Source organism: Sardina pilchardus, chromosome 11 (assembly GCF_963854185.1).
Source record: "Sardina pilchardus chromosome 11, fSarPil1.1, whole genome shotgun sequence".
NCBI classification, from domain to species: Eukaryota; Metazoa; Chordata; class Actinopteri; order Clupeiformes; family Clupeidae; genus Sardina; species Sardina pilchardus.
In genome coordinates, this window is record NC_085004.1 from 21,275,691 (window position 1) to 21,288,578 (window position 12,888).

At 44.4% G+C, this 12,888-nt stretch overlaps 2 protein-coding genes across 2 annotated transcripts; both read right to left on the minus strand.

Annotated features, from left to right (window-relative positions):
* Positions 1–219: 219 nt before the first annotated feature.
* csnk2a2a (casein kinase 2, alpha prime polypeptide a) lies at positions 220–6,752 on the minus strand. Its single transcript, XM_062549358.1, has 12 exons — positions 5,451–6,752; positions 4,207–4,318; positions 3,987–4,088; positions 3,733–3,783; positions 3,579–3,638; positions 3,276–3,359; positions 2,550–2,660; positions 2,293–2,394; positions 2,074–2,174; positions 1,768–1,916; positions 1,093–1,173; positions 220–971 (listed from the first exon to the last, which is right to left on the minus strand). The coding sequence occupies exons 1-11, from the start codon at positions 5,552–5,554 to the stop codon at positions 1,100–1,102; spliced, it is 1,050 nt and encodes a 349-aa protein (XP_062405342.1). The 5' UTR covers positions 5,555–6,752; the 3' UTR covers positions 220–971; positions 1,093–1,099.
* A 1,067-nt stretch (positions 6,753–7,819) lies between these two features.
* On the minus strand, positions 7,820–12,617 carry LOC134095693 (zinc finger protein 319). The gene is made up of 3 exons (XM_062549359.1): positions 12,537–12,617; positions 12,291–12,435; positions 7,820–11,536 (listed from the first exon to the last, which is right to left on the minus strand). Exon 3 carries the CDS (start codon positions 11,343–11,345, stop codon positions 9,555–9,557), a length of 1,791 nt encoding a protein of 596 aa, XP_062405343.1. The 5' UTR covers positions 11,346–11,536; positions 12,291–12,435; positions 12,537–12,617; the 3' UTR covers positions 7,820–9,554.
* Between the last annotated feature and the right edge of the window lie 271 nt (positions 12,618–12,888).

Genomic DNA, 12,888 nt, shown 5'->3' on the forward strand with positions numbered 1-12,888 from the left:
ACAAGGTTTTACAAGGTTTCTTACCCCTGGTACCATGATTACCATATAAATACATTGTTATAGACATTTCATCAATAGTGTGACAAACATTACATAATGCACTTTAATATACTTCTTAAACATCATATATATGCAATGTCATTTTGGAGGCTTCTGTTGCTGTATAAATAATGGCATCCCTGCACTATAGTAATGTAATGAGGACATACATACAACAAATAAAATAAAATGTATTTATTCTCATTGATAGTAATTCTCAATCCAACCATAGCAGAAAAAAAAAATTCTCCATGCCACTCAACACTACAGCTTCGGATTCTGACCTCATATCAGCAGGTGAGAACCCCGTCCAGCAAAAACCCCATTGGCACTGCTAGGACCGATCCCTCTTGAGATACGCAGACCCAATGCAAGGGGGGAAAGAGCAGGCATTCTTTCCTCCGGTGTCTGCCAAGCTTATTTTAAAACTGGGAGGGGAGGGGGGAAACAAAAAGAGGGGAGCGCAGGTGGGATGGGGTTCAGTGTGTTCTTTTACAAAACGTTTTTTTTTCTTCTTTCTGTCTAACTAAAAATAAAAGGAGTGGTTGGAGAAGGAGGGGGAACTACTGTAGGTTGTACTGTTCCTGTTGGGGGTCTAGAGCAGCGGGTAAACAGTGTGTGTGTGTGTGTGTGTGTGTGTGTGTGTGTGTGTGTGTGAGAGAGTGAGTGTGTATGTGTATGTGTATGTGTAGGGGTGTGTGTGTGTGTGTGCAGAAGAGACGATTTGCCAGTGTATGCACATGTATGTTTGTGTGTCTTTGTTCGTTCTGTACATGTCCGTGTGCTGGATGACATTTTTGTTTTTTGTTTTTTTTTGTTCCAGTAAAACTGTCCTCCTGAGGGGCAGAGAACTCTGCCACCAAAAAAGCTTCAAGAGTTGAGGTAAAAACAAAAAAAGACGAAAAAAGAATCATAATAAACTGGGGTGTTTCCTGGGAAGAGAAAAGGAAGAGATATGCCAAACCATCTGGTGAGTATTGAAAACTGATGCACAAAAAAAAGTGAAAAATAGAGCAAGAGAGAAACCTTATGAAGCAACAGAAATGGTAATACCTGCTCATCATGTTGCGTTGGAGCTGCTTATTGCAAGAGTACTGTCTGTGTTGGAGAGAGACTGTCCCTTCAGCACAGGATCTGTTGGGAGAGACCAGAGGTCACATAGGATCACACTGGACTACACTGGACTTCACTGAGGTAATGTGGTAAATACACAGATCGTCAACCCATCCATCCATCCATTGATGGATTAATCAATTAATTTCGCACAACGTTATTTTGAGAAAATCAACAATAACAAACTTCAGGGTTAAAATGTTGAATTCCACGTTTTTGCATAATTCGACTGTATACAGTCTACAGTTGAACTGCATTTCACGGAAAAACATATGTTTGGACAGTTAAACCCGGCGAAGATTCAACACATTTGCGGTCATTCCCGTTGTGCACGCGCTGCTTAAAAAGGTGATTTCTCCTCTTCTGGCATATCGTGACAGGAGAACCATGTCAACTTTGGATGCGGTTATCTTAGCGATAGTTTGTGTAATACCCTCGATATACATATCGTTGGACAGCTTAGTTTATGGCCGTTCACAGGAGCACAATAACTTCATTTAGTACATTTTACCGAAACGACTGGTTCCGCTTTACAGGGTCACTTATATGAGAAATGCAGACAGGGAAGAGAGGACAGGCAGGGGGATACAATTGGATAGGATGACAGAATCTTACAGAAGTAAGGGTGCTCCATGGCTTCGGCAGCGGTCAGCCTCTGCTGATGGTCATAGCGCAGAAGCTTGTCCAAAAGGTCTAGGGCCTCTGGGCTCACCAGGTGCTGGTTCTCCGGCTGAACAAACTGCTCCCAGCGCTTGCGTGTCTGCCTGCACAAGAGCCACCAAAACAGCGAGCTGTCACCAACCAAAACATCTCATGGGGAAAATACTCAACCACATCCACGTCTGATTACACTAATGAATTAATTTAGTGTAAACTCACGAGCCTCTTACTTCCCTACAAGTCAGCCCTATGGATACTCACTGGCCCAGTAGATCCTTGAAACGGGTGTCCAGTTCAATGTGGTACTTTTGCAGGTAGTCATAGAGTTCCTCTGTTCCCAGGACCTTGGCTATACGGACAAGCTGCAAGAACAATGGCCCAGTCAAGCTAAACATGACACATTCCTCACATAACACCAGCCTCTGGGTGTGGAGGCTAAATGCCTCCCTTCAGCTCATCGGAGATAGCAAAGATAAATACCTGGTCATAGTTATCTTGTCCATGGAAAAAGGGCTCTTTCTGGAATATCATACTGGCCAGCATGCAGCCCAGGCTCCACATGTCCAAACTGTAGTCGTACATCTGTAAAGGGGAGAGCCAGACAACACTGGAGTAAGACAACACAGTCGGACAAATAATGCACTTAAGGCATTATCATCAACTGGACACAGAGACTACATGAATCTAAATGGATCAGCAACTGGCTGGAAGAGAGACACAGACAGAGGCTATTTCACCTGATAGTCCACCAGCAACTCTGGTCCCTTGTACGACCTGGACGCCACCCTGACATTGTACTCCTGAGCAGGGTGGTAGAACTCTGCCAGCCCCCAGTCAATGAGACGCAACTGTTGCCAACACACACACACACACACACACACACACACACACACACACACACACACACACACACACACACACACACACACACACACACACACACACACACACACACACACACACACACACACACACACACACACACACACACACACACACACACACACACGCTCAATAAGATGACAGCAAGACACCCTGAACGCACTGCCACACTAAGCCAGAGCAATAGCAATAGGGAACACGGTGAATGTTGCGCCCTGACCATCTGGTCTGTCAGGGCCTTTTTATGCTTTCCGAGGTTGAAAAATATAGTTTATATAGTTATGAATATAGTTATGAATAGTATAAAATAGAATACATATGCTAAATACAACAACACAAGAATGAATGAGCATAAGAGTGAGGGCATTTCTTGTTTCAGTGGCACAGTTACTGTTTGTTTGTTTGTTTGTTTGTTTGTAAGTAAACTCTGTTTAAGCAGATCAAATACCCAACACAGAGATCTGATACTACATGGTAACAATTACAATACCAAGGTGTCTCTTCACAGTGGAAAAGGAAATATTCTCTTATACGAGTTAGCAGACACACTGATGATTTTAGAAAATAACACTAGTGGGCACCTTTCTCATTTGGTGGTCTATCATCACATTGTGTGGCTTGACATCCCGATGCATGATCCCCATGCTGTGACAGTAGTCCAGAGCCTGTCAGAAACACACACACACACACACACACACACACACACACACACACACACACACACACACACACACACACACACACACACACACACACACACACACACACACACACACACACACACACACACACACACACACACACACACACACACACGTCATTCACAATGTGCTGGACTGGATGAAAAAACAAGTGTAGCATTTAAAGTCTTGGAGTCTAATCACCTTGAGCAGCTCATACAGGTAGAAACGTATATCAAAATCTGTTAGCCTCTGATACAGGTCCTACAAAGACAAAAAGGCAATTATTAACCATTAGGAACACTGACTTTTCTGAATTAATTCGATATATTCAGTCATCCATTAAAAAAGCCTTTACCTTAAAATCTGTGTTATTGATGCACTCAAAGACAAGTGCTGGTGTCCTCGACTGTAGGAAGAAGACATACGATTACAAGGGTTGTCATACATCGCAACTTTTCTTTCTGCAGTCTCAGTGGTGGCCTCAAATGGGTTAAAACGAATGGAATTGCACGAACAGCTGACTCCAATTACAATGCATAGTGAAATATAACCACTTGCTTCTTATTTCAACTGGGAAGCATAGGACAGACAATGGCTAAGAGGGCATACCACTGGATCCTTCACTGTGTCCACCAAACGAATTATGTTGGTGCCTCCTTTCAGATTTTCTAGGATTTTGATCTCACGTTTGATCTTCTTCTTCTTCACAGGCTGAGGGTGTTTAAATAGTCGGTTAGACACAGGAGACACTGAGGTAAATTCAGCAGTCAAGAAGATGGCCACCCATGTTAATAAGCAGTGATTGCAGCAAACAGTCATTAGGCTTTACCTTGAGGATTTTGACAACCACCCTCTCATTGCTGTTGACGTTGATGGCTTCAAAAACTTCGCTGTACTTCCCTCTGCCCAGTTTACGTACAAGCTGATAGTCATCCTGGTTGCTGAACGTTACAAGAACAAACAATACATCATATTAACTTCAACAGCATCATCTCACCAGGCAACACCCTGAGGGGGGAAAAAAACATTAAACAAGGCACCTCAATCACATCCAATAGCCTAAATATCAGAAGAGGTATATCGGTCCAAGACTAAGGCGGTGCCAAAACCTATTCCATATCATTAGCTGTGAAAAACAAATCAAGCTACACTTCAAGAACAGCTCATCCAGTTAGAGCTAAAAGATCCACGTCTATTTACTTCCTCCAGCACCATTTCCTACTTGCACATATTTAACCAAGGAGACTCCACTGTCACTCGTAGAGACTCCACTGTCTGACCATCAACATCTTTGAGCTTGTGACCGCTTTTTATTATCTCTAAGCTCAGGCTCAGTGAGAATGTATTATCTGGAAGTATCCCAGTGATGCAGCCTGTGGTGTTCCATGAGATTAGATTATAGGCATGTTTCCTTTAACATATGGCTTTGACCAATAAACTCACATTTTGAAGTTCAAAACATATATAGAAAGATATGCCTTTGACAACTGTGTCTCCCCTGATTTTATCTATGCATTAATAAACTTTGCTAGAACTTTCTATATGAGAGATGTCCATGAAAGATGTTTGTCTTATTAGAATAGGTCGCATAAACATCATTTTATCAGTAACTGAAATGCATTGCACAGAATCCAAAATATAACTGTCAGTCATAATAAATCTGATTTGGGAATATAATCACGCCTTGCTTGCAATAACCCGTGAGGCAAAGGTGCAACTGACATACTGTTAATTAACGTGATGTTATGTGATGGTGGGTGGTAATCATTTGAGGCGTGGCTGTGGAAAAAGCCTCTGCTGACCACTCGGTGCTGTGTGATTGACGGAAAGAGAAGGGGAGTGGGGGAAGCTTCACTTACAGTATTCACTGCTGACAGTATGCAGCCGTAGCCCATGTTGTAGGCTTACTGTTTAGCCAGCTATTGAGGGAATGTAGGATGCATTTTCGCACATCACTGGATGATTATGAATGACCATGGTCCCTATCAGTCAATCACATCTAATCCGATTGACATTCTGATTTCAACAAGCCACTAGAGCACTGATGGCAAAATCAAAAGACTGAATTCTTACCTCCAGCTTGGGACGTGAGCTTCATAGTCCCAGTACTCTTTGCTCTTCAGCTTGTTGACATCGGCATACACCCGTGCTTTGCTACCGGCCGCTGGACCGGGCATGGCGGGCTTCAACAATCGATCTGTCCGAGACCCCCCTACCGCAAGACTCTTATCTATAACCCGAAAAGCAGAACACCTACACTCTGGCGTCCGGACCTTGGCTGCTTCAGAGTAGGGGTTTCTCCTCACGACAAATTTCGTCCGTGGTTGGTGGCTGAACAGTGCTGGCCACCGCAAACTCTCATTAGAGCTAGCAGTGCGGATTGTCAGTACAACGATGAGCGAGTGTCCAAGCTTGCTGAACAGGCTGTTTGGCAGAATATGGAGAGCCAGTTTAAACGACGCGTCGGCGTAAGAGAGAAATAACGTTAATATGATGAGGTAGAAGTAAAATATATTGTGCAGCAGGGGTTCAATCGCGGATAAACTATGTATCCTCTGAAAATAATAAATAACTGGAGAATAGCCACAACGTGTGGGCAACGGAGTTTTCTGGTTTCCACTTATAACCTATACTAGCTTTACTAGCTAGCTAACTACATTAGTCAGCGACCCGCGATCCAGTGTGGGGGAATGCAAACGGAAGAGACTGGTTAGCGGGCACAGTGGACCTTAAGCTAGGAGTCGTAACGTTAAGGCCCGTTGCAACTAAATTATAACGAAGCTGTCACGCTAACTCACCAAAAAGACTAAATAAAACACGATATAATGCAAATCGAATAAACATTAATTACAAAGAATACTGACCGCACATATTGTCCATTGTGGCATGATCGTCCATTCGTAGACGAACAATAACGTTAAAACAAAATAGTGTAGAATAGCTTTTCGATAACAAGCTAACGCTAGCTAGCTAACTGGCCCTGTGTTTAAGGTAATGTTAGCTACGTACAAAGTCTTTCGCACGAAATACACCGATTCACGCCCAAAACACCAATTCCCTAACGGCGTGCTCAACTCTGCCAGGGGAACCCCTGGTATCGTTAAAATGAAGGGGTGTGGGGATCCCCTTATTGGAATCCCCTTCGGTTCATTCTTCAGTGCTACGAGTGTTTGCGGGGACAGCGTTAGCTAGCCAGCTAACTAAATCAGTGAGAGACTGGAACCAATATGTCCATGGAACCAGCAGCCAGCGTCATCAACGACAGATTTTTGGTTCCGGGTCTCAAAACGGCGAAATCCGTCGGTCTACTTGCTGATTAATTGACTTTAATGGTGCGCAACGAATTAATATGGCCCAAAAATCGCGTTTATTGCAAAATGTTTAACGTGTAATATGTAGCCTTCTGCAAACGGAAAATGAACTCGATGTGAACTTTATTAAGAACCAGTCTTGTCACATTGACACACCCACATTCCGTGACCAGGGCTACACAATGTTATCACTTCGCAAAACTGCTTCAGGCTACATATGCTGTGTAATACAGCAATAATGTTGTATTGTAATGATTAAGAAAAGTTTGAGTCTGACAGTCTGCTATTGTTGTGAATGTTAGCTACTATTTGTCTAGAAGCAATTTAATTTCATGGGCAAATCAGATTGCAACCATATGCAACTCGGTTCCGTTGCAGAACAGTCTCCGGATGCAACTAGGCTTCAATTTGCATGTGCCCTCGTTAATGGACAGACATACATTGATTTGGTCTCTCCACGTGATAAATCAGCATATCACAGCTCTTGATCGCATCATTGCTCCTGTGACTAGTGTGTCATTCTGGATCAATAACTACTACGATGCATTAGGCCTATGCATGCTTCATTGTAAGGCCAAGCTGATCGTTTAAGAATTAGGTTAGATTTTCTGCTGAAAACAGACGGTAAAAGAAAGGTTGAAACCCTAATTGTTTATTTTGTTTTATTATCTCCGAATTAAGAAAAGGCAACTGGAAGTGAGCAGATATTACAGTTATCATCCAGCAAGAGGTCGATCTAGCCCACAATAAACTGGAATTTTTTAAATGAGGCCTAATATTCAACAACATACACAGGTAGCCTATGTGACTTACAGGTGGTGACTGAGACTAGATGCAAAACCTGCAGGTCACAACAGCTTGTCAAGTAAGCAGAGATCTGGTAACATGTGAGACCCCATAATGATTTTTAATTGATTTCCACCCACACTGACAAGAATAGCCACAAACAAAGTCACTTATTTAGTAAATACTTCAAATATATAATATTATGTTCAAACAGCCTACTATTTGCTCTGAATACAGTCTGCTCTGATGAGATAAGCCTTATACCAGAGACGGTTGAAAAAGCATTTAAGGATCTTTGCTTATACTAATAGAATGAAACTGATGTTAAAGCACAGACAAGAAGAATTTATATTTACATGAAAAATGTTTTTATTTGTAAGTGCTAAGTACTTGATGATGGTTACATACAGTATATTGAAGATCACTTATACATTTCACTCACGTTACATGGCTACACAGTTTTCGAGAAAGTTAGAAAAGCTGTAACACGATGTTATGAAATCAAGTACGACCATGCTAGAGATTCCAATACTAGTGTTCGAGTGGCAACGGATCACATACAGTCCTTTGGCTTAAGCTCAGTCCCTAATAACTCAAAGCTCCTTTTACTCACAATCATTTATACATGTTTAGTCAGCTTATGAAAAAAACCTATTTTTTCTCCTTTTTTAAACACGTTACTAGACAGAAACACAAATATTGTCATTATACTCAAAAGAAAATCACAATCTTTTCTGAGCAGAGAGACAAGAAATACAGAAACATAAGCACTGTTACAAGTTTTTTTTTCTTCTTTAAAAAACTTTGAGCAGACGCCCCACTTGTATGCTTGCACACTTCAAGTATGCTTTTTCTATAAGATGCCTCGTGAACAGAGGGTACTCAGTAACATGTCTAAAGCTGTAAGTAGACCTGCGTTTAAAGACTGGTAGGAGGAAGAAACTATAGGGGCAGCAGAGATGATCCAGGATGAGCTGAGAGAAAGAGAGAGCGTAAAGTCATGCTTAACATTTTTTCAAATGAGAGAAAAAACAAACATAGAGAGCAGAAATTAAGTTTGCACAGTTCACAGCTGATATAACACAGATACTATGCAAATTCTACCACTGTCTGTGAAAGTTGTTATAACACATCTATTTACAGACATTTTTTGACAAGAACCCAGCTATTGCAGAACAGATGTGCTTATTTTATTCTGTCCTGGTTGGTTTGTCCAAGTGGCTTCAAATTTGCCACAAATAATCCCTTCTCAAAATTCAACAGGTACAAGGTGTCAAACATACCTATATGTGGTCCAATAAGTGAAACAGCAAAAACTGTTGAGGGAACAAACTGCTGAGTCAGTACTAAGTATCATATTTAACAATACTTGTGATGGAATACATTTAAGCACTTCCTAAAGCAACATGAACAATTTACAGGCATTTTTGGATGAATGTCTTTTACCTTTAGACTAGTATGCCATCTTTATCAATGATCAGGTGAGGACACCTCTTCATACATGTATTGTACATTCGTGCAAAGATATCCATTGGATTTGGGGATAGCATCATAGCACTGGATAGGTTACATGAAATAAATGTATCTTCACTTGTATCACAATGAAGGACACTGATGTCATTGTTCACAGGTAAAAAATAAGTCAACAATATATGATGAATACGATAAAATACACAAGTGCTTTCTATTCATTCTGTGTTCATGGCACTTGAAGATTCCGTAGCCCATACGTTGAACCTTCAGAATTTGGATAAGAGGCCAAGAAGTACTGCACATGTCACAGGAGATTACAGATAGTATGGCTGTCACACTGACAGCACAGTATGAAAAATGATTTTCTGCAATTCCACCAAAGTCTTACAGTTTGTGCTTAAGATATTTCCTTTGTGAAGAAACGACCAAAAAGGAGGGGGCAGGCATAAAACTTGGCCTGATAGAAGTGCATAAAACAAGAATATTGTATAATGAGGCAGTGTGTGAATACATGGCCGGTGTAACACTGTAATTCTAGATATCAAGGAAGTAAAGGTGCTACGTAAGTTTATGGGTTCATTTATTCTAAGACTGGTGTATACAGCCGTTACTGTATGCAGGGGGCCACAGGGTAGCCTCCACCTTCTGCAGTGTGCTGGACAGTGTGCTCCTGGAGTGCGCACAGGTCTCCAAAGCGCTCGCCACACCACACACATTTGAACTGGGCCTCTCTGGAGTGGACGCTGCCATGCTTGGCCAGGTGCTCGCGCTGCTTGAAGCCCTTGTCGCAGGTTGGGCATTTGAAGGGCTTCTCGCCCGTGTGGACGCGCCGGTGACGCTGCATCTCCGAGGAGTATTTGAAGCGCTTTTCGCAATCGGAACACTTGAGCGGCTTCTCGCGGGCCGGGTCGCAGTGGTGCTGCACGAACTCCGAGGACGACACGAAGCGGCGATCGCACAGCGAGCACTTCAGGGGCTTCTCCGTGCAGTGCGCGTTGTTCTGGTGGCGCTGCAGCGTCGAGGACTTCTTGTAGCCTTTGCCGCACACGTCGCACTTGTAGGGCTTCTCGGACGACGAGGCAGCCGCGCCGCACTTGTGCTTCAGCAACTCGCCCGACTGGCTGAAGCCCTTCTGACAGGCGGCGCACTTGAACAGGCTCTCGATGCCGTGCACGTGCTGGTGGTAGAGCAGGTGGGAGGGCTGCAGGAAGCCCTTGTCGCAGAGGTTGCACTTGAACGGCCGGTCGGCGGGGTTCTTGTGCGTGCGGCGGTGGCGGACCAGGGCGTACTGCTGCTTGAAGCTCATCTGACACTCCTCGCACTGGAACGGGCGGTCCTCCGAGTGGGTGCGCTCGTGCTGGCGCAGGTCGGACTGGCGCTTGAAGCCCTTGTCGCACGAGCTGCAGCGGAACGGGCGGTCGCCGGCAGGCTGGCACTGGTGGTGCAGCAGCTCGGACGACTCCTTGAAGTGCATCTCGCACAGGTTGCACTTGAACAGGTGCTCTCCGGAGTGGGAGTACATGTGACGCACCAGGTGCGAGCGGTGCTTGAAGGTCTTCTCGCACACGGCACACTTGTAGGGGCGCTCGGAGCTGTGCGTGCGCTGGTGGTGCTGCAGGTGGGAGGCCTGGCTGAAGCTCTTGTCGCAAACGGTACACTTGAAGGGCTTCTCGCCCGTGTGCACACGCTCGTGGCGCGAAAGTTCAGACAGGTGACGGAAGCTCTTGTGGCACACGGAGCACTTGTACGGTCGGTGAGGAGCGGAGCCGTCGTACGTGGAGGTGGACGATCCCTCGCCGGTGTTGGCGGAGGATGAGGAGCCGGGGTTCCCCGAGGAGCCCGGGCGGTACGTCTTCTCGCAGATGGAGCACTTCATGGGGTTGCTTCCGGTGTGTTCCGTGTGGTGCTGCGCCAGCGAGGTGAGCAGCGAGAACCCCATCTTGCACACGCCACACACAAACGGCTTCTGCTCCACCTGAATACACTGGTGCTCCAGGAGATCGGTCGCTTGCTGGAAGATCTTCATGCACTGGGTGCACTGGAAGGAGCGATCCTGGTTCACCATGCACTGGTGCTCGTGCGGGTTGGCCAGGTGTGAGATGTCGTGCCCGCAGGCGCCACACTTGTGGCTGCCCTCGCTGCCCACCTGCAGGGAGGGCTGCTGGGCTGCCACCGGGTGTGGCTGGGCGTGTTGGCTGTGCGGAGGCGGTGCCAGGGTAGGATCTGGTTGCAGGACTATCCCGTAGACGGCACTCCCCAGTGGGTTCTCTGCCCCGTGGGGGAGAGTGTGCACCACTGGGGGAGGCACTACAGCGTGCTGCTGCCAGGCCTCCGTCATCCTGCCGCTGCGCACGTATGGATTCAGTTTTGAAGATGAGAGAGGTGGACCGTGGATCATGAAAGTTGTCCCTGATGGGGGAGAGTGAGGACCAGGCCACCCGCAGAGCAACCTAAAGTATGACTGTCCAAGTGCACTGTGGTGTCAGAGCCACCTGTTTTATTTTTGGTACACCAACACCATGTGTAATTAATGTTAGGAACAAGATGTTCCACTAGTGCAGGTTGTGTCCTTCTTTACAGGCAAAACCCCTGTGAGGAAAAGGAAAGGTATAGGCTACTAAAACAGGATGTCTAATGTATAACAAAATGTCTTGTTTATTTAAAAAAAACTAAGTAATTGATTAATATTCAACTTGGCAATGAGGTGCTAAATGCACCCGTTTGAATTACAGAAATTGCACATGTCCATACAACCAAGTTTCACTACAGACGGCATGTCCAAATCTTCATGAATAATTAAATCACTGGACTAATTAACAGCCAATTTTTATTTTTGAGCGGCATGGCAACAATTTAGCAGCTGTTCTTGCCACACAGTCGAACTAGCCTACCTGGTTCTAAAAGCGGCAAGCCTTCATAGCAGTGGCATATTTTCATCTTGAGACAAACAATAGTGTCACCTTTTCGCCATGCATTCGCTCGAATACGTTTCATGAAGAAACAAATCATAACGTCGGTGTGCTAATGTTAACCAATGTCGAGACGAACCCAGGGTGCTGGCGAAACTGCAAAATTTCATTCAAATACGAGACGCTTGTCTGTTTTTGATGTTATTATGTGACCAGGTTATTGAAGCTTGACCAATTAGCCTTCAAGTATAAAGACTGGTTTCTCGAAAGCAAACTGATGAGCCGAACTATGGACACAACTGCACTGTATAGCCAAAAAAACATCCATATACGTCATTTTTTCATTCGCTGCACAGCAAGCTAGATACATTGTTTCGTCTGTTGCAGGAATGTCTAGGTGGTTTAAATAAATAGTTATTGTTACGATTGCCTACCTCTATCTCGCCGTTCGATGAACCATGGCAATTCGGTGAAATAGGATGTAAGTGGGCAAATACTATTTCTCCGAGGGCTTGCGGCCCTGATGGTGATCCGAATCCGTGGACCTGCCCCCGAACACGGCCACCCTGTATTCAGAATCTCAAAAAAATAATGCATTGCATTTTAGAATCCTATCCTCATATCGCAACGTTATATCGCCATGCATTTCTACTGAAATGGCTGTCCATAAATTACTGTACCTTCAAAGACGGGAATACTGAGGAGAATATTGTGCAAGTTTGCAGACGACGAGACGAGAGTCCATTGTGAATGCACTCACCGGAAACAGAACAGTGCCAGTTAACACATTCTTGAGATATTAAAATTACAGAACTACAATAGATCACTCGTATAGATGAAGTAATAAAACTGTATTTTGGGGATTTACAGTATTCTGTCATATTAAATGCACCCGTTAGCCATGTCTGTTTCCAAAACATCCAATTTAGGCTGCTCCTTGAGGTTTTTGTGCAAAAATGGTCGATGGAAGTATAGGGATACGTCTCGTTATTATCAACCACTGTCTTACAGTATCAGGTAGCCTAATTATCC